Source organism: Stegastes partitus, unplaced genomic scaffold (assembly GCF_000690725.1).
Source record: "Stegastes partitus isolate 25-593 unplaced genomic scaffold, Stegastes_partitus-1.0.2 Scaffold59, whole genome shotgun sequence".
In the NCBI taxonomy this organism is placed as follows: domain Eukaryota; kingdom Metazoa; phylum Chordata; class Actinopteri; family Pomacentridae; genus Stegastes; species Stegastes partitus.
Genome location: NW_007577790.1, coordinates 364,379 through 389,296, shown reverse-complemented (window position 1 = coordinate 389,296; position 24,918 = coordinate 364,379). Strand labels below are relative to the sequence as shown.

Genomic DNA, 24,918 nt, shown 5'->3' with positions numbered 1-24,918 from the left:
ATTCAGCACCAATATTTTTTCAGAAACATCACTAGAAGTGCAAAGGATACAGTTTCAATTTTACATATGTGAGGATGCACTTGAAGTTTAAAAATTAAAAAAAAAAAAAAAAAACTTTAGTGTGACTAAAAACAGACACTAAGAGCTTACAAGATTTCAACAGCAGCAGAGGTTTAGTTTGTTGATTGCAGCTATATGTATTTTTTCCCCCTGAGTTCATCAGATACCTGATGCATCAGACAGCAACAGCTGTCACTGCACACATGTGCACATGTTGAACAACATCATTGGTAACTTAACTAAATACTTATAAATATAAATTATCCCATGGAGACAGCAGCAGCAGGATCCATATGAACATCTCCAAAGTAAGCGTTATGTTCAATAACTAACGAAGCAACAGCAGCAACTACATAAACTAGGCTATTTGGACAGTTTGATAAGCTGATATTAGTTAAGATTTAGACTGTTGTTTGTTGTTGCTTTATACATGAAGCCATGAGAACTATTAACTGGAAAGGGACCTATGGTTGAAATACAAAATGCAATGTCTAATAATAACTATGTTTAAAATGATGGAAACACACTAGGTGTATTGCATAGATAGCTAATGAATAATTAAATGTTATGAAGACCGCTGAAGAAAAGTGATGGGTTCACTGTCTTGTTTCTATGTTATGTGTGGACAATTTGCAATGACAGAGGAATCTGCATCCATGCATACACCTCCTTAGCTAGTCTTAGTATTCACCCCCTCTCTCCATATCTTCTCTGCCTGTTGTACAGGAGGACCTTGATTTAGACGATGACAAGAACCTTGGGCAGGAGTACAAGAGGCTCCATCAAGCAATGGAGATGGTTGGCTTTCTGGATTCCACAAAGAAACAGTATGTATGGTTGTACTAATGAGCAACATAGCTAAAACGCTACAGACTTTGGTAAAACTAACCAATGTAGCTATGTACGTGGAGGTAAAGATCAACAGGATAAATCAATGAACCACTGTGATATAAACATCCAAAACACTTTGTCTGAAAAATATGTGTCTGCTTAGAAATATCCAGGGAAGAGAAGAAAAAAAAAAGGTTTCTAGATAATAATCATTTTCCTTTCTTGCCAGTAACATTTAATCCTGACTTTCAGACAGGGTTTTCACGAGTTTAATCAGTTACAATAGCTGTACATATCTAACAACAGTGCAGATACAGTAGGCGAAGGGGTGAATCATTTAACTGAACGCCATCGCAGGTTTCTGTTTTCTATACTGGTGTCAGTAGCACGTCAGAGCTTGTCAAGTCAAACAGGAGAAAAATGCAGCAACTATGTCAGCATGTGCCTGAAAGCCTCAGGACACAGCTCACGCTCTAAAGCACCAGCAGCATAGTTACTTTTTCAAGTCGCTTCTCCTGGTGAAAACCCACTCACAGCAATGTATAGTTGGAAATGCAACTAGAACTACAAACCATTTTTTCATTACTTAAGGGCTCCATAGATAATTTAACAGACGGTTCCAATGCAGTTCAGTTTAGAATTTCTTGTGCAGTACAGTGCATAAAAGTGAAAGCACTTTTCCTTACATATCCAGTATGCTGAACTAGCTCACAAGCTCTTGAACTACATGCAATGCTTGTTTTTCATGTTTGTTTCCTATTGTAGCAAGTAAGACATTAGTATTGCATATGCCAACTGTCAGCTGTGGTTAGTTTCTGCAGTACTAAATGTCCTTGAAGGCAACATTGATATGTGTCCCATCAACACAGCAATGATCAGCCTAACAGATACTGATGTTAGTCTCACTTCCGCTTTGACACACTGATGAGCTACTATTTAAAAAAAAACACAGAACAGGATTTAAATGAGATGCCAGTCGATACAACCTGACTTAAAGGGCAAACAGTTTACAATATACAAAAATAGCAAGTCAGATTTGGTGTTGAAATTAATATTTTTATACTTAAGCCCCTGAACCTTACAACCTGCCGGCAGGTTTGAAGGTATGTCAGTTTTTTTAAAATGACCAGAATAACACCATTTATCAGAGCCAGAAACTGCAAAAACACTATGAATCATGACCTAATTCATATGAATCTTTTTCAATTTCCTAATGTTCTGAGCAAATCATGTGTGACGTGCTATTTCGTTGGTATCCTTAAACAGATCTCAGCTCAAAATTGCAATATTTCATCAAAATCACTTTACACATTGCAATTAAATGCTTGCAATAAATACGTTTACTCTGTAAAAAAAAAACAAATACATCTGCTTTTTCTCTATTTAACCGGGATGCTATTAGTGACTCGTCTGTGACCAGCAGTCAAGTGGCAAAAATTCAGAGACTTTTCAGCTGAACTTGACTGGTGTGCAGGCTGTATTTCCACAGAGCAGATTGGAGACACATATTGAAACTGATTAAAAGTATAAGTAGAAAAATATCTTAATTAGAATTCCTTTTTTTCCTGATTTTTGGTAACATCCAGGGGCACTTGGGAAAATGTTCTACATGTTGATTCCATTTTGTTGTTTTGTTTTGTTTTTTAATCTAGAGGTGCAGGTGTTTACCCTTAAAGTGAAAAAAAGAGCTCCTCTAAAACCCAGAAACTGCTGCTAGGGGTTTAAAACACATTTTATTACATTTTGGTGAGATGACTTGGATCAACATTTAGTTGCCAGGTGTGGTAATTTGACACAAATAAACACTTAATGACTGTTTTTGTTTGTGTGTGTGTGTATTTCCACTGTGCAGCATATTTTCCATCATCTCTGCCATCCTGCACTTGGGCAATGTGACGTTCACACTGTCAGAGGACACTCAGGTCCTGGAGGCTGGACCTGCTGAAGTCTTGTCTACGCTGTCAGACCTGTTAAAGGTTTGTTCATAAACAGCTGATTATATCCAGTTGATTTCTGATGTAGTTCAGCAAAACCTGGTAGTTGGGATGCAATCACAGACAATTAAAAGCACTTTCACTAAACCCATTTTTTCTATTATTTAAAAAAAAAAACATGTTTCTACCTGTTTGTCTAATGCAGCACTTGGTAGTGTTTTTCGGGTTAAATTCATGTTTTACAGAATTCAAGATTTGTCTTAACTGTTTTGTATTTCCTTTTTTTTCAAGGTGAAAAATGAACTCCTGCTGATGGCTTTGACCAAGAGGAGAGTAGTGACTGCCAGCTCCTCTGTAGTTTCACAGTACACACTACAAGAGGTATACACTTTACATTTAGTATTAGAGCTGGCTATTGGCGTTTAGTTATTTAGTCATTTAACTGTCTGAACCCCAAAAGTTTTTCTTCTGTTACAATTTTACTCACTCTGGACACTTTTTAAGTTCAGAGTTGGTTAGTTTTTCAAATTAATTTGAAAGTTAAACATGGTCAGTTCAAGGACCATCAGAAAGAAAACTTTTCCTGTTCTTGCAGTTCGTGGCTCCTATAAATGGTGTCATTTTGGCTATTGTTTTTAAGACAGCATGCATTTCAAGCCTCTTTGTAAGTGCTGGTGTTCAGAAGGTTAATATACTGATTCGGTTGAGTTATCAAATTTCATTTTCTTGGTAGTCTCTCTTCATCCAAATCAGATTGTTACCTTGAACATTTAAATTTGACTGAAAATTGCAATATCAGTTGTGTTTGGCATTGTGGGCTTTTAGTTGTACATTAACTGTGGGGGTTTTTTTCCCACTTCACTCTATTTAAGTTCTATTTGTTCAAATCAGAAAAGCTTTATTGCCAAGTGAGCTTGCACACACGAGGAATTTGCCTTGGTTTCTTGAAACTCACAGTTCTCACGAAGGGTTGGTTAGACAACAAGACAGCAACAGAGTTAGTAAGCAATAAATATAAAATCTAAAGTCCTAAGAAGAATATAAAGCAAAAGTACTGCAGAGCTCTGAGATCTGCGGTGCCATCCATGATGAGTAGTATTATTTACCTGCTTTGTTTGGTATTCTTGTGCTTTCAGGCTATTGCAATGCGAGACTCCATGGCCAAATCTTTATACGGTGCTCTGTTTGACTGGATCATTCTTCATATCAATCACGCAATGCTCAACAGACGAGACATGGAGGAGTCCATCTCTGTGAGTCATGGGATTTAGTTTGGGGCTGCAAAACTAAATAAAAAACCGCAATACTGACTGCATGGGATCTGCAATCTCCTCAAAAATAATTCTTGTTCTCCAGCTTTTACTCGTGCTATTGTAAATTTTTGAAGCACTGGAAATGGAATTCTAAAATGCCTCTGTATCTCCAGTCATGGTACTGTTGTATTATTTGGCAGCAATGTGCAGCCTTAATGTAGCGTTTAGATCATAGTTATACATTTCCACAGCGCTGTCTTTGAATTTTCAAATCATTTCTGTTTTCAGTGTTTGTCCATTGGTGTCTTGGATATGTTTGGGTTTGAGAACCTCCAGACAAACAGTTTTGAGCAGCTGTGCATCAACTACAGCAATGAAACGCTGCAGTATTACATCAACCAGAACATCTTCATACTTGAGCAAGTAGGTGCATTTATGCATTTATACAGATAAAATTCATTCATTTTTGTTTTTCGTAATATTTGCTGGAACCAGACACAGCTGGCACTGCATACCCTGGACACACACCTGGAAAATTGTTTTTGAAATATGTTTACAGCATTAGAAGCAAATATGCTGTGGTATTGTATCTTAAAGTTGTTATGAATTTTTTCTTGAATTTTTAAATAATTTTCAGTTATTTTATTTCTTCTGTATTTTCAAATCTAGTTGACATTAAGGAGTCTTAACCTTGCAAACATAATGGATACAAGTTCTGTTTGTTATTATCACATGGCTGTATCCATGACAAGCTGATTAACATTTACTTCATTGTAAATTGAAATAATGTGGTTATGTAATCGCGATTAACATACATTTCAGGAAGATTACCTGTCAGAGGGTATCAGCTGGCAAAACATCAACTTTGCTGACAACAGTGGCTGCATTCAGCTCATCAGCAAGGAGTCAGTTGGACTCTTTGACCTACTGGATCAGGAGAGCAGGTAGGTGAACGGTACTCACAGCGTGGATGGTGCTTCTATCATTCCTCTAGGCAAACATTTGATGGTAATTTTGTCCATATAGGAGTAATTAGATTTACATTTCACAATAAATAAAAAACAAACATTTGTTTTTTACCTTTGCAGTGTTTCAGTATGTTTAGCAGATAAAACATATTTTCTTCTTCTGTTTACTTTATTACCTGTTCTAAATAAAACCAGTCTTACTTTCTGTCCCAGACTTTGTATGTGGAATCTGATAGTCCGTCCTTCTGTCTATGTATCTTCAGCCTCCCTCAGGCCACAGATGAAACCCTGATGGACAAGTTAAAGCAGCAAAATCAGGACAATCCACTCTTTGTACCCTCTCAAAATACAGAGCCAACTTTCGTCATTCAACACTTTGCTGGGGGAGTTGAATATCACATCAAGGTGATGTATAATTCTCACACCGCAAACAACTCTATTCTAAACATTTTCCTCCCACATTTGTAATGAGGTAGATTTACTTTCCATCATCCAACTTGACCCCTGTAACACATTGTTGGTCTGCAGTAGCCTTGTAAGATAGGCCAGTGTGGGAAAAACCTGAACAATCTATAACCAAGTGAATGATTAATTCCCTCACCAATAAACATTCTGAAAGTACTGAGAAGTTTATAGTTGTGAAGATAACTAAATACCTGTGAGTACAAATTATAAATGTATGAAAGTAAAAGAACTGCAGCTGCTCTCACTTGTGAGCGCAGCATGAATATATTTGCTATATTAATCAGGACTTTTCTTTAGGATTTCGGAAAGAAAAACACAGAACACATGCGTCCTGAAGTCGTATCACTGCTACGAAGCAGTGGGCTCTCGTTCCTGCATCACATGGTTGCATCCAGTCCAGAAGCCCTGTTCAGATGGGGCATCCTCCGAGCAACCATCCGCATCCTCACAGTATTCAAGAGCCTGGGACGCCAGCGGGCAGAATTGAGTAAGTAGCTTTAGTCGCTTATTAAGCTGCATTTTTAAATAATGCACTCTGTAAATCCTAAAACCATTTTAAAAAGACGTGACATGTTTCTTTGGAGGACAAGATGATCTCTGCTTATCAGGAATAGCATGTTGTTGTTTTATTACGGATTTTGCTTTGAATAACTCTTTTAGCCTTTGTCCCACCAACCTGTTTTTGTTTTCTCTTCTCTTCATATTAGAAAAGTTGTGATTATTATATAGAACTGACTTGCTGTTCTGTTCTGTTCTACAGTAGCTTCAAAACGAAACTCCCGCAAGTCTCTCAAAGACACAAAACAGTACAGCAGTAATGTGGCCAGGCTGTCCAGGTAAATATAGTACCCAGGTGCATTAATAGTAGACCTTTGTAACCAATCAGATGCTTTACTGATGTAATTACGTGACCTACATGATCTAAAATCCTAAAAAATTGCGGAGTACTGTAAAATAAAAAGCAGTAGCTTCTCTTTGCTAAAAAAATGAATGCATCCTCTTTGTTCTTACAGCAAAAGCGAGCCTCTGGATTTCTCCTTTGATCGCTCTGATGAACATCCTATTGATTTATTTGAGGACATCTTTGTCACTCATGAAAAAAGAAAGTAAGTCAGCTCTGTGCCTTTGGTTTAAACGCATTGAATTTTTATGTTACGCAACTTCTCCCTTTCTGTTTTTGGAGTTGAGTGTTTTTATGATGCCTCATTTTGTCTGTGCTTTCTGCAGGAAAAGTAGAGGCGGACGACAGAAGCAGCTTATTCCAAAGGTAAAGTGTTAATGAAGGGTGCAGTGTTGATGAGGCTCAGTGATTTTCATGTCACTTAAAAAAAAAAGAGCTAAGAGTAGATATACATCTGGATTTGATCTTTCTATCACAACCAGAAGCCCCTTGTTTTGAGAGTTCAAAAGCTAATAGTCTTATGTGTGTTTTATCAAACAGAACCTCATGAATTTGCGTTCACTCCAACACATTGTTGGTGTTGCGGCACATGACAGAACCAGCAAGTCCATCTTCCACCCTCACCGGAGATCAAACCTCCCTACAGTTAATGCTCAGTTTCAGGTTTGTCTTCTGTGTAACTTTGCTGCAGAATACTGTTTCTTTTCTTGAAACATATCTTAAAATGTCGAAGGAAGGTAAGATCGAGTTTTTGTGCCATCCTAAGGTGAAATGTCTACCATGTGACTACAGTGATGCTCACTTTTATGAGCATTATAGTTGCTACTAAAATGAGTAGTTATTTTAAGGATGTAAGGATTTATCAGATGTTTTTTTTTTCTATCAGGTGATGAGCTTTTACAAATATTTCTGTTGCTAATTGTGACAGAATCAGGAGTCTTAATTATTGAGATTTCCTAAAATGACTGTCAAAGTCTGTAACCCTCTTCATGCTGAATGCTCATTTAGCACATAATTACTGTTCGCTTCACAGTTGTGTTTCGTAGGAATTAACTTTGTCTGTCTGTAACTTGCTTGTCTTCTGTCTACAGCCTACCCATGAGAATCAAAGCGGCCTTCAAAGGGGGCCTAAACTAATCTATAGATTAAAAGTAATAATGCATGTCATTAGTCTACATTTTAATGACTGAAAGTAAACCTTACATGTATCTCACAGGCGTCACTCAGAAAGCTGATGAAGACAATTGAAAAAGCAGAACCTTTCTTCATTTTCTGCGTTCGATCTAACGCTGAAAAGGTAATGTCTGTGAATGTGTTGCATCAGTCTGGGGGATTTTAATCCTACATATTTTACTGAAGGACGCTGTTTATCTTTTTTGAAATATTTTTTGTTTTTACAGAAAGAGATGCAGTTTGACGATGAACTTGTGCTCAACCAAATCAAGTATACAGGCATATTGCAGATGATACACATTCAGAAGTCTGGTTACAGTGCCAAATACACATTTAAGGTAGGTACTCCCTTTAGAATGATGTTGAACATTATATATACTTGTATACAGATAACCCCCCTTACTGTATATTCAAGGAATTTATAATAAAAAGGACAACAAACTCATACCTGTGACTGGCATTGAGACCAAAGTTGCTTTGGACTTTCTAAAAATGATGTTGTTTTCCTCTTGGTGGCAGGAATTTGTTGGGAAGTTTAGGATGTTGCTTCCAAAAGGAACCGCTGCAACTCCCGAGCACATAACTGAACTGTTTGAGAGGATGGAGCTGGATAAGAGTACCTACCAAATAGGAAAAACCAAGGTGAATAACTATATTGATATCAAATCATGTATCTGTTATGTCATGTTTCTGTTAGTCTTTGCATTAACCTGTCAATCAGATGACATACAGGAATTTTGTGAACATTGAAGTGCCTCTTGAGTTAAATTTATATTTTCTCCCACAAGAGAATATTGTCATTAATCAAGAAATAATATATCTTACTAATAACAAACATTGCAGGTTTCTTTCATGTATAAAGTTATAAAAACACATAAAAGTCACAAAAGCAGTTATAACAAATTTACTGTACAGATGTGCTTTCACACCACCTCATGGCTTGCATGCTGTCCTCTCTGCTCCTCAGGTTTTCCTCAAGGAAAAGGAACGGCAACTGCTTCAAGACACTCTCAACAAAGAAGTAATACATCACATCATCATCCTGCAACGCTGGTTCCGCGCATGTCTGATACGGTCGCGCTTTCTGCAAGAAAGAGACGCCTCTATGATCATACAGGTACCGTTCATTTTCAATGGTGACTGCAAGACAACAAAGCTCCTCCCATTACATGTGTCCTGAGACGTGGTAGATGATACAACAGCAATCCATTCACACCTTAAATAACAATTCACTTTCAAATGTGGAACAAGGCTGTGTACTACCAATTTACACATCTTCTCCATGTGAAAGCTGAATAAAACAACCTGCCACTTGTCTCACCCAGCATCAGATTGAGGATAATTTGTTGGGCACTCATTCCTCATGTTCCTGACTCCCTAATGCCCTTCATGTGCAGTTAAACTTTGCCCTGCTTATTGGCCTAGCAAAAAAAAACTAATGCTCCCAAAGTCCAAGAACAAATAAAAAGCAAAACAACAGAATCAAGCTGAGTGAATATTTTTGATGTTTCAGAGGTGCTGGCGTGAGTTTTATGTTAAACAAAACCGAGCTGCTACAGTGATCCAAACAGCGTGGAAGAGTTCTCTGAAGAGGTCAAAGAAGCAGCATGAGGAGGATGAAGAGAAGTCCAGAGGCCGGCCTAGCCGAGACAGGTACACATAGTACTGTAACTGCAGTGCTTCAGTTGTAGGAGCACCAGCTCCTTCACTTATAAATATGCCAGTTTAGTAGAGTTTGGAGAAAAACCTCACATGATTATGAAATAGAAAAGAAAACCTTACCTATGTTATTTCAGGCTTTACGAAACACTATCTAAGTGTAAATACTGGGTCCAGTTTGTTGGCATAACATGGCAGGTGTCAGAGGTAATGTACGAGTGCACTGTCTACCCAGCCCGACTGAAAAGCAGTATTTAGAAAAGCTGCATTTATAGTGTTGATTGAATAAAGGTTTGTACAATTACTACCATAAATGGTATGCTTGCCTTTGAAAAAAATCTTTTCATTTGTAGCTACAGAAACAGTGTTGTGAGATGAAACATTGGTGAGATGTTGCAGCATTGATGTCAAACCTGCATGAAGGGCCTTTTTAAAGTCTTTAGATTGATGTTGTGTTACACACTCTTAATGGCACATTTTGCATTAGACATGTTTCTTTGGCAGTAAGTGCTGCATTCTGGGGTATGTATGCAACAGGTACAGTGTTATTCAGAGACAATAAATGCTAGGAGCCAAAAAATGGCTTTAAAAAAGCATTTTTGAAAAGGATAGCTAAACTTTTAAGACAAAATTATTTGATCAAGCTATGTACACGGAGAGCAGTGCATTTTACAGTTAGTGATACGGGAAAGTGCTCTCTAGTGGTCAGACATAGCATAAAAATGTGTTGTCAGTGTTACTGTTTTTGTGATTTGTTGTTAGCTGTCGAACAACATACATGCTGATACCAGTACATCTGTGAGAATCTTTCATGGAGCAGCGTCATGTTTTTTTGCAGTGGTTTTGACAAGATTATTATTGTATATAATTCTTGCTCAAGTCACTCTAAGACCAAAAAAGGGTTAACTCTCTGAACCCCAGGAGACTTCTGGGTGTTTTCTGCTTCTGTTGCATTTATGCTCAGTGTGAGCTCATTTTTCTTTGCAATATAAAGACCTGCACCTCTATGGAAACAGCAAAACTATGGGTAGAAGGGAAGACAACTAAGCAATTTCTATGATTATTTATTTTTGCACAAACTGAAAAATTCTGTAATCAACATGCCTTTTCCAAGTGCCCACGCTGGAAAAATGGTGAATTTTCGATCTATAGATATTTTAATAGTTACATTTTTAATATGTTTCTCTGCTTGTCTCCTCTCTGCTCTGTTAAAAAAAACAGCTTGAAGTTCAGCCAAAACATCCCAGAATTTTTTGGTCACAGCTAAGTCACGATGGCTTCTCAGTTGCACTAAGAAATGCAACATTTTGTTGTTGTTGTTTTTTTACTGAATTTGGTCATTTTTTAAATCAGACGTGTAGATTAAAGTGATTTTAATGAAATGTTATGAGTTTAAGCCTAGCTTTTGTTAAGTTTCCTAACATGATGATTCGCCCAGGTTGTAATGTTTCTTCCAGACAGATGGTGTACTTTCTGTAAACACAGCATGCCTTTTAAACCCACTAGTGAGTTTTGGGCTTCAGAGGGTTAAAGTAGAACCCAAAACAATATTAATGTTATGGTTGCAATTGCTGTGATAACCTTCAGATTTGCTGCTTTTTGCCTAACAGTTTGGCAAAAAAGGAGCTGAAGAGGCAGCACAAAGTGGAAATCAGCCCCTGCAGGACCCAGGAGCCTGAGCCAGGCAGGAGCAGGAGTAAGGATAAACAAGAAGGCAGAGGATCTCCTCCCCCACTCCACAGACCCCTCTCCCTCCCTCTGGACCCCAAAGTTAGCACTGATGATTTCTCCATCAGCCCCACTAAGAGCAGCTCACTTCAGCGCTACAAAGATGTAGGGGGCATCAAGGAAAAGGCCGAGAAGTGGAGAGAAAGACAGAGTGAAGGTGAACCAACAGATGAATCCAGTCCTGAAATACGGCGACGAAGAGATAGGAAAAGAGATGACTTTTAGTAAGTTTCTCATTTAATAGCTTCATTAGCCACAATAAAACTAAGATCTGTCTCCACGTTAGCTCTTCTAATATGTCCTCAACGAGCCATTTTAATACTATAAAAAACATTCTTTGGGTGTGTTCCAATACCTGCACTACCTCATACTATATGGTATGCCAGAAAAATATTCAATATGTCCCAATACATACAGTCATGAACAGAAGTCCAGGAATTCCTACAACTTATGATAAATTTATGAAATAATCAAAATGCATGGTTGTTGTTTTTTTGTGATAATGATGCATGTGTTTTAATCAATCCATCACCGAAAATTAAGACTTGTAGGAGTCACTGGAAATTCAAGACTGCCATGACATACATGGTCTTTACAAGCTTTTGTTCAAAATTGTAGTATGTCAAAGGTAAGAAATACTGTAATGTCCTATCCAATCTGCTCAGATTTTGCAGGTTACAAGCTATTGTCTGGCCATTCTCAGCACAGTCACATCACATATGTCGTTGTGTCTCACACAAGTATAAACAAGCTTGAACCACTCGGAGTGCACAGACAGAGGACAGCTGATTTCACACCACTGACTGCGATGGTCAAAGTTTAACACACAATATTATGATGAAGTGGTACATCCTTGTTGTATGCATACTGCATGAAACAGTACACACTTTGTCAGGGCAGCTGTAGTACATATTTCAAGTAAAAAATAAAAAATATGTGATTTGTTCCTTAACAATTTGAACATGTGTTTCTACTTTTGGATTTTTTGTATCTATCTCATGATAAAGTATTTGTATGGCAAAAACTTCAAGTTAAAACATATATAACATAATTTTATGGATGGCTGCAAAGTTTTTTATGAGTCCCACAATAGTTACCAGCTCTGTTCTCATTTCTGTCTGCAAAACAGCCGGAAAGCGAAGTCCATGTCTGCTGATGAACTGTCCAAGATCAGCTCATCAGGCTCTGATAGCTCACCTTCTGCCTCTGAGGTAACCATTTTCCTTGTTATTACATCACCCAAAGCATAATTCAAAATGGTGTATCTTCACAAAGAACATTGGATCCATCTTTATATTCACCTCGTATAGAGGCAGTCCTTCTTGTGTTGTTATCAGGGTCCTTTACAGGATGAATATTGGTGTTGGTTTTGCTCTTCTTGTGTGTACTGAACGCTTATGTAATGCTGACAAACACATCATTGGAGACTCCTTACACATCAATTGAAGGAGGCCTCCCAGTCTGTGCCTCATCGCTTTTCCTGGCCCAATTAGGTCAGGGTGCGTCCCCGCAAGCAGAACCAACGCAGGCGGCGCTTAGCCTACGCCCGCAGCGGTTTGGTGATTAACTTTGCGGGCTCCAAGGAGAGCGAGTACTGGAGCTTTCCACTGCCTCCCATCAGCCCCCTTGTGCCTGGCCTGAAGAGTTCAGCTAGTAGCATCGATGTCCGGGCCCGCAAATCCCAGGTCAAGGTACTGACCAAAGGGATATATTGACCAACCACAACTCTCCTCTGCATGCAGGCCTTGCATGTGTATCTCCCAAATGCACTGGTTGCATAGTTTGCATTGTTCTGGCACTTCTGATTTCTGCTACGCAGTCCAGGACAATGAGAAAATGAGCTGCTGCTTATAAACAGAAAGGAAATATTAAAGCCCATTTCCAAAGCTCATTTCTGATATTTTGTGTCCCGTCACCCAAATGGGTCAGCCGGCACAGAATAGACTCGCAGAATATCCATTGCTTTGATGTAAATGGGTTTTGGTCACTTTAAAATTAAGATAGAACTTTAGTCGCTGTGGCTTCAATGATTCTAGATTATTGCTTGATTCACACGCATACTGATGATGGTTTTTGCACATTCAGCAAAAATTAACCATGTATGTTGTTATGGTTAATACCCAGTTATTACTAAGGAGAAAAAGCTGTACAGCCTTTTGATTATTAAGGCATGAACACACTTTTATCTCATGTGTTTTTAATTATGCACAGCAACTTGTATGTATCTTGAACTACACAATCAAACCTATTACTGAATCGACCTATGTCCCCCACATTACGGCAAGCAATACTTAGTATTTACTAAATGCTTTAATTAATGTAAATATTACAAAAACATTGTTGATTACTCTGTGTACAGATAGAGTCTAAGTTATGAATAAACCTATAATTGTATGAAATATAATTTAATTTCAGGTCTTACTAACCTATGTCTGAGCCAGTAATGCACGTTCACATGGGTCGCATCACAATGAAGCAAAATAGGTCATAATTTCGGTGGTGGCAGGGGTCAAGGAAGCTTTGCATGACAACTGTAAATGGTGTGGGACTATCACTACTGTGGTGCTTTTATTATCATGTTCATGGGCCACAGCTTGGTGGTGCAGGAAATGTGGGAATCCTTTTGGAAGAGATTGGTGCAGCTGCAGCAAGGGAACCTGCAGGGTAAAGAAGACTGTGTCACTTGGGTGTCAGAACAATATGTTTATTATCTGTGTATGTGTTTTTTTTTTTTTAGAGCTGCTTGTTCACAAGAATTGTACTTAAACCTAAAAAATACTTGCATTTTAATATGTGTTTTACTACTGCAGATACCATCAGAGCCTGATGGCTCAAGGTACAGCCTTCCACCCAGAACCAGTAATGAGCACTCCAGACAACAGACGTCTAACCAGTCACAACTCACAACCCCTGACAGGTTAAACCCTTCACTTACCTAATGCATAATTTAGAAATAAATTCATGACTAAGCCTAATGTTATTATTGCTACTTATTGTTTATGCTACTGCATGAAATTCATACAGGTTGTCTTTTCTGCAGAGTTTGGTTTCTCAGTAAATTCCTGAGGAAACGTTCACCTAAACTTTCCCCGAGCAGTGACTCTCCTACAAATAAAACCGGTAACTAAGGATTTGAAAAGGCTGCCTGCCCTATGGGTTTGATTCAGTGCTGATGCTTAAAATATACACATACAATGAACTTTTAATAGGCTGCAGAAGGAGGGGAGGGGAGTCTTTAGGACACAGTTTATGAATCAAATGGAAGTTATTTTAGGCCAGGGTTTGGAGAACGGGAGGGAATAATGTCCTGGCTTTTTGCATGTAAATGCTGTTTTTGTTTAAATGGGGGTGTACCTGATTTTTGATGACTGAACCATACAAATGGAGGTCACAGATTACCATCTTCTCTTTACTGCCCTCTGGAGATTATTAGCTGGTTAGCTGACAGACAGGTAATGTCAAGATAGATAAGCATTACATAGTATACATCATAGTATAAATATACGGTATTTAAACTTCTGTTTCTCTTGACATGTGACTCATAATTCCATCTATCCCTCTGCTGCCTGCAGTCACTTTATCCGGCTACACTCCGCATCCTTACCACACATCAAATCAAACCAGTGGGAGGGTCAATCGCAACCCCACCATTCGAATCAGCCGAGCCACACGGGCGTTACAGTGGGACGCATCCCTGGACCGAGAGATCACTGACTCCAAGGAGCTGCGAAACCTGGACGAGTTCCTTGGCAATCAGGTGAGATCACCACCTAAAGAGGGAAAAGAAAAACAGTGCAGATTTGTAAATCAGAGTTTAATGCACATTTGACTGTCTCTTGTTTACATTGGAGATGTGCTGTTTTGTGCTCTTCATTTTCCAATAGATGTCAGTGTAAATTGTCCCTGTAACTGTAGCTTTCAGATCACAGGCACAGTTGTTGTATGTAATCTTAAAAACCATGTTTGAGGGATGCTTAAGGGGGGACCCAGGATGTTTCACTCACCAGTCATTGCCTTCAGACAACCCTGGTTTGAATGCAGGAGACTGTGTTTATACAAAGTGACATCATGAATGAGGGTGGTCAGATGTCACTGTGACATAAAGTAAAGTTTTAAAAAGTGTGTTTAAAATAGAAATCCCTTCATAATATGGAAAGTAATTTGAATAAAAAATTACAGAAATAATGGCATTTTTATAACTTATTGTATTGATTTACAATTTACATGTTTAACATATCTGGTTTTCTGACAATGAACTTTACGATTATTAGTTCATAAAGCATTACTCACATATTACTTTAATTTTTGTCAAGTGTGGAGTTTTATAGTGGAATCGCAGGTTTTTGTCTTACATTATTGTCTGAACTCCAGTGGATTTCTGGAATTTTTGAAAAGATGTCAAGCAACGTCAATAAATGGACCAATACATTTTGCACACACTTGTTAATCCTGTAACCTTGGGGCTGTCCAGTGGGGATCATTGTTTAATTTCATACTTCCTTCTCGATCCTCTTTTCCCTTGTCTCCGTCTTCAGTATTACCTATCCAGGTTAAGACCTGTACACTGCTCCACTTGTTTATAACTACTTACCTTTGTCATCAGGTGAACGAGCTGCGAACAAGAATAAAAGAGTTGTCGCCAACAGAGAGCATTTTCCTCAATGCCACAATGCAGTTCAGAGAGACCATCAAAGGCATGTACTCTGTCCAGGTCAGTCAATGTCTTTGCCCGTGCCAGCAAAAAAGTTGGGAAGACAATATTTTGTCATGTTTTGTTAGTCAGCAAATCTAATAAAATCTCTTACAAAATGCCTGCCACTGAAACAAAACAAACAAATGAAGGTAAAGTGTTGGAGGTAAAAATGGCAAATAATTGTATAACTTTTCATGGCCTCTTTGTGACCAACAGAAGCCCAAAATTGGTTATAAAGATTTGATGAAGGGCTACCACAACAAAGTGAACACACTAGCAGGACCCAAGGAGAGGGGAGAAGTGTCACTGGTGGTGAACCTGTTCCAGTCTGTGCTGGACGGCTTCATCAGGGGCGAAATAAAGCGGGTGGAGTCTGAACCAAGCAAGGTAAATTGTATTCTTTTAGTCAATCATCAGTTTTGAAACCATCTTAAGAATGTAGGTAACTTACTCACTCATATATCTCTGTCACTTCGGGCTTTTGTCAGGCTACTAAGACGACAAAGAAAAGGAGGAAAAAGAATAAATGTGTAAGTATGTGAAAGTCTTTATTAAGTTCCCTTATATGAATATAGGTGAATAATCCCAGTCGATTGCTGTATGTCCCTTGTCCACAGCCTGATAGTCCTCTGGATCACCTGTTCAGCACATACCAGGTGAACATTATGCAGTCATGTGACTTGTGTGGCTCCTACATCTGGGGAATGGAGAAAGCCTACATGTGCAGCGGTGAGTGCAAATAGCTGTGAGACCACAACCTTTAACAGTGGTTTAAGAACAAGTACACAGTTAAATTCAACAATTTTTTTCCTGTTTTTGTCCTTAGCTTGCAAGTTAATATGTCACAAAAAATGCCTGAAACAAATCATAACAGATTGCTCAACACGTTGTGCCATGAAGGTAGGAACTGACATATTTAGTCAAATAACATGACTGAATAGTTCATTCAATATTAACATCAATTTCTCAAGGCTCACTGTCCAAAAAATGTCTCATTTATACATTTTGTGTCTTTTGATGTGCAGGATGACAATGTCCCTGGCTCCCTTCATTTTGGGGTGCAAGTGTGCGTCCTCACCAACAAAGCCACCCCTGTGCCCAAAGTGGTGGAGTTGTTGCTGATGCATGTGGAGCTAAACGGCCTCTACACTGAGGGCATTTACCGCAAATCGGGCTCAGCCTGTCGAGCAAGGGAGCTCCACCAGATTCTGGAGACCAGTAAGAAATTCTTTGCACCCCAGCTGAAACTAGAAATAACAACAAGTACAACATTTTATCTTGGGAACCCAGTCAGGTTCAGTCTGCTTGACAGCTTGGAGTTCTACATATTGTGATGTTCCTTGTGTTATAAATTGCCATGACTGGTGTGGAAGCTCATTGTGGCTGCCTCATTCCTTTGGCCATTACCCAGAGCTCATGACCGTAGGTGAGGGTTACAATTACAATGTAGAACAACATTTAAACCTTCTAGCTCAGCACCCTCTTTGTCACTGCGGTCTGGTACAAGGCACACATTGCTGCTGACAACGCACCAATCCGTCTGTCCATCTCACACTCTATATACTGTCAGGCATGAACAAGATAGGTTGGAAACGGACATCTCAAAGGAGCTTAGAGTAAAGTCGCTGCACCTTTGAACTGGAAGGGGTGGTTCAGGGCATCTGAGTGGAATGCCACCTAGAAATCTTTCTTAAGAGGTTGTCTAGTTGCATTAAGCTAAGAGGGGACCTTAGGGTAGACTCAGAACTCATATCTCATCTGGCCTGGGAACACCGTGAGATCCCCCAGGAAGAGCTGGAAAGTGTTGCTGAGTAGAGGGACACCTGGAATGCCCTGCTTAGTCTGCTGCCACCACAACTCAACCCTGAATGAGCAGAAAATAGATGGAATGATTGATGCGGAGCGAGGACAGCCACAATCAATGAAAAACATTCCTTTGAACTTAAAGTTGGAGAAAATTGAAATATTTAGTCTTTTTTTACTTTTAGCTCAATAGTTGACTGTGTATTTTTAAAACAAACTCAAGACATTTGAAATTCTATACTTTGCCAATCAAAATCTGTTATGTGTCACGTGACTGTACAGACTGAAAAATCTATTCAAATGCTAATACAACAATGTTAGTTTTTCATCAATGTGCTCTGGCTTGTACCATCAGATCCAGAGGGAGCATGCTTGGATAACTACCCCATCCATACCATCACAGGCCTTGTTAAACGCTGGCTCAGGGACCTGCCAGATCCCCTCATGACCTTTTCTCTCTACAGCGACTTTCTGCATGCCGTGGGTGAGAAAATGCTAATAGAATTAATATTTTTTGCTTTAAGCTGACGTTTTGCATGTGCGTAAGTACATCCTGGTAAATCAACTTATTTATCTGTTGAATCAAAGAAGACTAATACACACAAACACAATCAGTCAGTCTGATATGTTGCAAACTAAATGAAGCTAAATGTCTGTTACTGTTTAGGATGGAACATAGTTGCTATTATTGTTATGATGTAAATTAATGCTGAGATCCTAGAAATATGGTGGAGTTGGAGAAATCGACTTTCCACTCCATTCACAGTAAACATATCAACACATACGGTTCTTGAAATAAATCTCTTTTGTAGAATAGAATAGAATAGAATAGAATAGAATAGAATAGAATAGAATAGAATAAAATAGAACTTTATTGTCCACCAAGGTGGAAAATTGTCTTCGGCTAACCAACACAGAAGATCCGCATGACATGCATACAGACACACAGCAATACATAGTATAGGTAGCCTACAATAGAACAATAAAAAAAGAATAAAACAGTAAAACAACAGTTCAAGTTCAGGTTATATGTGGGGTTGATCACTTTGTTGGATTGAGAAGGTCAATGGCGTTGGGAATGAAAGACTTCTTAAAGATACCTTTGGCCAGAGGGGTTATGTAGCACCTCCCAGACTTCTGAAGTTCAAACCTGTTAAAAAGATGATGGGAGCTATCCGCCAAGATTCTCCTAGCTTTCATCCTCGTCCTTTCAGTCCATATTTGGGTCAGACACCCAGACAGTTATTTTGGAATATCAAATAACAATGTCTGATATGGATGTTGAAAAGGTATTAATCCCTCTGTTTGATCCCCTTTAGAGTTGCCAGAGAAAGCTGAGAGAATAAGGGCTGTATACAAACTGATTGATGAGCTTCCTCCTGCTAATTACAACACGTTGGAGCGGCTTATCTTTCACCTTGTCAGGTAAGAAGATTTGTTTTCTTATTTGCATCATTAAACTTCCATCAGATTTCAACTGTCTGTCTTTTTAGGGTTGCAAAAGAAGAAGAGCACAATAAAATGTCGCCAAGCTCTCTTGCTATCGTGTTTGCTCCCTGCGTCCTGCGTTCACCTGATGCTAATGACCCCTTCCTTGGTATGAAGGATGTGTCCAAGACCACACTGTGAGTCATTGTTCTGTGCACTACTGTAACTCTGTACTGTCTTGAGGAAGTTTTGTACGTTTACTTTTTCCTTACTGTTCCTGCATTCAAAGTACTGTATGTGTTTTTGTTAGGCACTGTCTGTATTTCTAAAGATGTATCATTGACTATCCTCTCTGCAGCTGTGTGGAAATCCTGATCTCTGAGCAGTTCAGGCGCTACAAAGAGAAGATGCAGAATATTCAAGAACTGGAATATGCAGAGGCCCTGGCTGTCAATCAGCTCAAACTGAGGAGACAAAACACGGTGAGATGACACCAGAAGATATGAAATAACACCTGGCTCAAGTAACATCTGTCAGTTATTTAAATCACTCATCATGGAGGAAGAAAAAAGTTTATTAACTGACAGAAATGTATATTAATCATCTGAACCCCAAGCAGTTTCTGGGTGTTTTTCTGCTCTTGTCTCCTTTTTACTTATTGTGGACTCTTTTTTTTTTTTTTTTCACTGCATTCTAAAGTCGTGCACCTCTATGGTATCAACACAACCACTGCTAGAAGTAGAGAACTCTCAAATCTCTTCTGTGCAGCATGACAACATTTCTAGTTCTAGCAATCATGAAAAATGGAAAGAAAAAGAAAGTTGAATACTTTATATTTTACAAAATTTCGGGGGCCAAACTGCTTTTACAATTACTCAGAAAAACTGAGACCTACTTACTAGTTACATTTTAAGTTAGTTTCCATACTTGTCCATACTTTCTGCTCTGTGTAAACGCAGCCTGCAGTTCAGCTGAATTCAGACTCTACATACTATAAGTGTTTTTTTTTTTTTATTTACATTTCTTTCCATACTTTTCTCCACCTACAGAATTGTTAGTTTTCTTACAGGATCTGATTAGAGCAAGTGGTTAATTATCAGCAAATTTCTAAAAGACAAATGTAAAAATAAATAAATAAATAAATAAAGTGATCTTGATGAAATGTCACAATTTTAAGCTTAGATTATGTTGATTTTTCCAACTGAATGGCATGTCATATATCAGTGGTTCCAGGACCGTCCTATGATTTCATCTGTTTTTACAGCTTCTGGCTCTCATCAATGATGCAATTTTAAAGATTATGTAAACAGAACATGCCTTTCAAACCCACTGGCAAGTCATGGGGTTCAGATGGTTATACACAAAACACACTATCTGTCTGTCTGTCTGTCCGTCCGTCTGTCCGTCCGTCCGTCCACATTTGTGATATGACCATAGAATAATGATATGATCCAGAATAAACCATAGTCGGCAATTTAAAGGTGCTCTGTGGAGTTTCCTTGCAAACACACTAAATTTACATTTATACTTGGTTTTATTTACCAGAACACATTATCTGGGCTATATCACATCACACAGATGCATGTGAAAACTTGTATGTGCACGAGACAGAGCAACATGAAGACCGACTCATTTAAACAAACATTTGATAGCGCCAGTAGAGGTCAGACACTCATTAGGATTCCTCTGAACAAACAGAAGCTGTAAATCTGTACCTATTTGCTGTCTGATTGACTTGATGAACTACTGGCAGCTGACACAAACTCTGCTCTGATCTTTGCAGGTTGTTGAAAAGCCTTCACAGCTGGATGTTCCACAGCAAACACATTCAGATGAAACGGAGATGACCCTCATTGAAAGGATCAAGTCCATCAAACAAGAAAAGTGAGCTAAGCACGTTTCCCAATAGTTGTTAAACTCACACATTTAAAATCACATGTTTGAATAATATCTTTTTTGCCATTTACAGAGTGGACTTGGCCTGCACCTTACCTAACCTGGAGCAGGAGAACTCTGACAATGACAACCTAGACTCATCATCATCGATGAGCACAGAGAGCCTCGATGACCGTCTGGGGAGCTTGGAATCGGAAGGTCAGTAAAGAGGTAAAGTACTTTCACCTCCCTTTGGGTTTAAAAATAGAACCTGGTGAAGGACTTAAAGACACTTGTATTTTTAATGCTCCACTCCTATGATATATGATGTATCCGACATTGTTATGATTGCTATTTGTGCATAAAAAATAGATGTAGACGAATGCATAAAGGAAACCTCATTCATAGAGGTTCAGCATGCCTCAACGGAGTTTATTTGTAAAACATGTTGTTTAACCACATCTAAAGACAGCAGTGTTTGTTTGTTCCATCTTGCCAAACTCAGTGGTATGTTTTTGTGGTTTTCACGTATCCATGTAGTCGTAAGGGCTGCGCGGTGGCTCAGTGGTTAGCACCGTCACCTCGCGTCCTGGTGAGGACACCCGGGATCTTTGTGCTTGGAGTTTGCATGTTCTCCCCGTGCAGCGTGGGTTCTCTCTGGGTTCTCTGGCTTCTTCCCACACAGTCCAGAAACATGTTGAGCTTAATTGGTGATTCTAAATTGTCCGTAGGTGTGAATGTGAGTGTGCTTGGTTGTCTGTCTCTAAGTGTAGCCCTGTGATAGACTGGTGACCTGTCCAGGGTGTCCCCTGCCTTCACCCTAAGTCAGCTGGGATAGACTCCAGCCCCCCACGACCCTAGTGAGGATTAAGCGGTGTATAGATAATGGATGGATGTAGTCCTAAAACACTGAAACACACAAGCAGGTATAACAGCCCACACATGCTGTTTCACTGTCTGAAAAACTATTCATCACCTTTCTGATGCTGGAACTAAGGGACTTGGGAGTTTCAGTAAACCAGCAATCACAAAGTTGTATCACTTTATGCAACTGTCAAGTTTATTTCATCTCAGCTTCTGATTTTCATTATTCACTTCACAACTTAGTTTACAAACAAGTGCAACACCATAATCCTTTCCAATCAAGATTTTACGGAAGTGTGCTTCATCATCCTCATATTTAACCCTTGGAAACCAGAAATGATCAAAACTGAAAGTATTGTTGGATTTTCAGCTTTTTGACTGTCTTTGAGCTACACATCTGTGACGTGCCATTCCATCGGAAAGCTTCACCAAATCTGAGCATAGCATTTTTCAAATTTCTTTAAAATCTATTTATTCCATGTGTCTTATTTGAAAATGTAAATATAAATAAACCATTTGCTCTAACCAGATTCCTTTTTGACAATGATATCGGGCTTTGTTTTTTTAGTTCTCTCTGCCTCTGGGTATGGTTGTACTGTTTTCACACAGGTCCATGACTTTATAATGAAGTGAAAAATGAGTCGACAGTGAGTAAAAATGTGACAAGAGCAGACACTTGTTGTGATTCAGAGGGTTAAAGGATTTTTTGGGGGGTTTTTTTACCTTAGAGTGTGACTATTAACAACAGCTGCAAACACTAACCTTCAGACAAAGTTGGAAGACGCATCACACCAAGTTGTTTAATTTTCCAAGTGTTCGTAGACTACCCAGTAAGCCTTTTGTTTAAAATGTACTGCATAGAGTTGTTAATACGGAGAAGATGTTAACTCTCAAAAGCTCTAAAACTTATATCTGGGCCTATATTCTTTTGCTTCCCGTTCACATAACGAAGTCAAACTAAAACATGTAGTTGTGATTGACTGTTTGTTTGCCGTCAACTTTGAACCAAATATGTTTATTGATGTGATTTTTGTTTCTGCAGGAAAGGCAAATGTGCAGTTGAAAACCCGGAAACCCGACTGCCCACAGAAACCTCCTGACCTGGCACAGCGAGTCAGAAGTCTAATGGCTCTAACAGACAATGAACAGAGAGAGCTCACATCAGGACAAAAGACAGATGTCACCCAGTCCATGTGTTTTCTGCCCAGCCAAGACACCCCCATCCAAACCAGCAAGCCCCAAGACACCGGCAAGACTTTAAATGGTAGCTTTGACGACCTGGACATCCCTTATATTGATGAGGATGAAGATCCAAGCTGAACATAGCAGCACAAGCTGTAACAATTTGAGTCTTCCCAAGTATGTGCTAATAGAAGAAAAAGAAATACGCACTTTGTTTTACAGACTTTTCCATTTGTCAGTGCTGCTATGGAAACAAAGTGCTTTGAGAATTTTGATGTATTTAATGGGAGGTTATGCTGACTGTTCCTTCAGGTTTTTATAGCAGATCTGAAGAACTACTTGTCATCTTTATATCAATATGCTGCATGTGATTTTAAATATGTTTCATTATCTGTACAGCAAACATTTTATAAATTGCAGATATTATCTTCTGTGTTAAGAACTCTGTATAGGGAAAACAGGACAACATGATGAGGAGCAATCAAGCACACAAGAGCCTCCTTTACTAAAGGACAACACTCTGGGCACCATTATTGTGGTACTAATGGGAGTTTATTTTGTTTGTGGGGGGAAAAAAAATATTGAAACTGTACCAGAAACGTTCTAACCTTGTACATAGAGTGCTTCTCCAGTGTACAGAGTGTGATGCTGCATTTTGGGCTTGCACTGTTGTGTGTCTGAAACCCTTTAGTTATGTTTTCTTTTTTTCCCCAATTTCTTATGGTATACATAAAGCTGTGACTGATCACTGATTCAGTAAAGCTGTAAAGGAAGTGTTACCTTTTAGATTGACTGACTATTTTTTGTTATTGCAGGCTGTTCAGCTTCACCCAGGAAACTTCTTTCTACACATTGTTTTATTAATTTTAAGTGCATGCATGTATATTTTGTAGGGCGTAGGACTGATGGATATTATGGTGGGCATCCCCAAATCCGACTTATGTCACCAGCTGCAATAAATGAACAACTGACAAGTGCCTCTTGCTGTGATGCTAATAACAGTAACAAAAACTGTCCTCCCTTGAACAATAACCAGCTTTTTGGTTGTCTCTTGATGTATGACATGTTCTTATCAGAAATTAGAAGTACTTTGGTATCACTCTGACAAACACAAACTGCATTTGATAGAGGAATTAAAAAAAAAAAAAAAAAAAGTGCTCAAAATATGTAAAGGATGGAATAGAAAAAATGACTTTTTGGTTAGAATTTTGAAATGTATGACCAATAGTATGTGATTGTTATTAAAATGTTGATGCTTTTTCAATTTAATTTTAATTAATTTGATTTTCCACAGTATTGACATTTTAGGTGTTGGACTTTAGGAAGATTCAGTATATCACTAAAATGTAATATATTGTCCAAGTTATTTTTAATGCATAAACAACCCCAGACTCAAACTTGTGCCACGAAGCAAACCTTTAGGACTAGTATGTGGTCAGAAAAGTGTCAATAAAAAGGTTTGATTTTGTTGGCATTTCCCTCTCTAGGTCAGAAAAGTCTAAGTTAGCTCTCATATGATACATTCCTAATTTTATCCTTATCAAGCATGCCTTTCAGAAGGCCAAACGTCCAGAGAATGTATTGCAGCTTCCACCCTGTGGAAAATTTCCAACGCAAGTTTAGTTTTTCATTGTTTCCCAACCCATCCCTTTCCCAGAACTTTGCTTCAGTTTCCTTGTTTCTAAAATTAGAACAAGGCAAAACCATCAAGAAAATGTAATGCTGTCTCCACTAATATAACAAACTGGGTCATTTTGTCATTACTTAGTGTTTTAAAATTTGACAGTGTTTACGGTAGTTGTCCACCCTCTCCCTCCCACATTCTCTGACAACTAACAGAAAGAGAAGTGTTGGTTTTGTTATTTCACATTGATTTGTTTGCTAAATGAGATGTATATTTCATAATTACAGAGATTTCTACTACAAAAATATTGAATTAATGTGTTTTCATTTTTAATTTCAGTTATTTTAAAATAATAACTTATCATTATGTATATCAATGAACCTACCCATCTATATTATTATTATCATATGGGTAATTTAATCGTTTTTGCAATTAATAATACGCTTCATTAAAGAAAAGCCAGAAAGACGCATGATG

The 24,918-nt window shown here is 38.5% G+C and overlaps 1 protein-coding gene across 5 annotated transcripts in view; it reads left to right on the top strand.

Moving 5' to 3' along the window:
- Positions 1–24,081, top strand: part of LOC103353047 (myosin IXb) — a 32,127-nt gene extending 8,046 nt beyond the window's left edge. For 2 of the 5 annotated variants that reach the window (XM_008275800.1, XM_008275804.1), the window contains 36 exons: positions 787–887; positions 2,744–2,867; positions 3,117–3,206; positions 3,962–4,078; positions 4,367–4,501; positions 4,901–5,022; positions 5,310–5,451; positions 5,809–5,998; positions 6,272–6,347; positions 6,525–6,617; positions 6,739–6,778; positions 6,953–7,075; positions 7,629–7,709; positions 7,813–7,923; positions 8,105–8,227; positions 8,553–8,702; positions 9,099–9,238; positions 10,855–11,196; positions 12,102–12,183; positions 12,466–12,663; positions 13,783–13,889; positions 14,013–14,092; positions 14,545–14,729; positions 15,576–15,683; positions 15,882–16,052; positions 16,154–16,195; positions 16,283–16,394; positions 16,492–16,565; positions 16,691–16,883; positions 17,824–17,952; positions 18,788–18,893; positions 18,962–19,093; positions 19,255–19,378; positions 20,680–20,780; positions 20,866–20,990; positions 22,678–24,081. In XM_008275800.1, coding sequence (XP_008274022.1) covers positions 787–887; positions 2,744–2,867; positions 3,117–3,206; positions 3,962–4,078; positions 4,367–4,501; positions 4,901–5,022; positions 5,310–5,451; positions 5,809–5,998; positions 6,272–6,347; positions 6,525–6,617; positions 6,739–6,778; positions 6,953–7,075; positions 7,629–7,709; positions 7,813–7,923; positions 8,105–8,227; positions 8,553–8,702; positions 9,099–9,238; positions 10,855–11,196; positions 12,102–12,183; positions 12,466–12,663; positions 13,783–13,889; positions 14,013–14,092; positions 14,545–14,729; positions 15,576–15,683; positions 15,882–16,052; positions 16,154–16,195; positions 16,283–16,394; positions 16,492–16,565; positions 16,691–16,883; positions 17,824–17,952; positions 18,788–18,893; positions 18,962–19,093; positions 19,255–19,378; positions 20,680–20,780; positions 20,866–20,990; positions 22,678–22,955 — 4,647 coding nt within the window. In that variant the 3' untranslated portion in view covers positions 22,956–24,081. Of the gene's footprint in view, positions 1–786; positions 888–2,743; positions 2,868–3,116; positions 3,207–3,961; positions 4,079–4,366; positions 4,502–4,900; positions 5,023–5,309; positions 5,452–5,808; positions 5,999–6,271; positions 6,348–6,524; positions 6,618–6,738; positions 6,779–6,952; positions 7,076–7,628; positions 7,710–7,812; positions 7,924–8,104; positions 8,228–8,552; positions 8,703–9,098; positions 9,239–10,854; positions 11,197–12,101; positions 12,184–12,465; positions 12,664–13,782; positions 13,890–14,012; positions 14,093–14,544; positions 14,730–15,575; positions 15,684–15,881; positions 16,053–16,153; positions 16,196–16,282; positions 16,395–16,491; positions 16,566–16,690; positions 16,884–17,823; positions 17,953–18,787; positions 18,894–18,961; positions 19,094–19,254; positions 19,379–20,679; positions 20,781–20,865; positions 21,003–22,677 lie in introns of all 5 variants that reach the window. The other 3 variants (XM_008275801.1, XM_008275803.1, XM_008275802.1) reach the window with 3 other exon arrangements.
- Positions 24,082–24,918: the final 837 nt, after the last annotated feature.